The 371-nt window shown below is 66.0% G+C and overlaps 1 protein-coding gene across 1 annotated transcript; it reads right to left on the bottom strand.

Moving 5' to 3' along the window:
- Positions 1 to 3: 3 nt before the first annotated feature.
- Positions 4 to 365, bottom strand: UBE2QL1 (ubiquitin conjugating enzyme E2 Q family like 1; the record flags this gene model as incomplete). The annotated part of the gene is made up of 1 exon (XM_008051393.1): positions 4 to 365. A coding segment is annotated over exon 1 (324 nt), but the record flags the coding sequence as incomplete, so codon positions are not given.
- Between the last annotated feature and the right edge of the window lie 6 nt (positions 366 to 371).

Raw genomic sequence — 371 nt, 5'->3', positions numbered from 1 at the left:
CTGGCGCATGACGGCCTCCACGGTGTAGGCGCTGGACCAGCCGCGCGGCGTGAGCAGCTCCATGCAGATGGCGCCGCCGTCCAGCACGTAGCCGTTCTCCAGGCGCGGGCTGAGCACCCGCATGAAGGGCGGCGAGAAGGGGAAGTTGTCGGGAAAGGTGAGGTTGAGCAGGATGAACTCGGTGTTGGTCTCCTTCATGTCCTGCCACAGCACCGAGTCCTTGTCCACCTGGTGCAGCTTCACGTTCCAGTCGAACAGGCTCTCGTCCACCAGCTCCACGGAGATGAAGCGGTCGCTGAGGCGCGCGATGTCCTGCAGCTCCTTCATGAGCCGCCGGCTGCGCACCTGCGTGCAGTGCTGCTGGCGCGCCG

Source organism: Carlito syrichta, unplaced genomic scaffold (assembly GCF_000164805.1).
Source record: "Carlito syrichta isolate Samal-C Ts95f unplaced genomic scaffold, Tarsius_syrichta-2.0.1 Scaffold170977, whole genome shotgun sequence".
NCBI lineage: Eukaryota > Metazoa > Chordata > Mammalia > Primates > Tarsiidae > Carlito > Carlito syrichta.
This window is presented reverse-complemented; position numbering and strand designations above follow the sequence as displayed.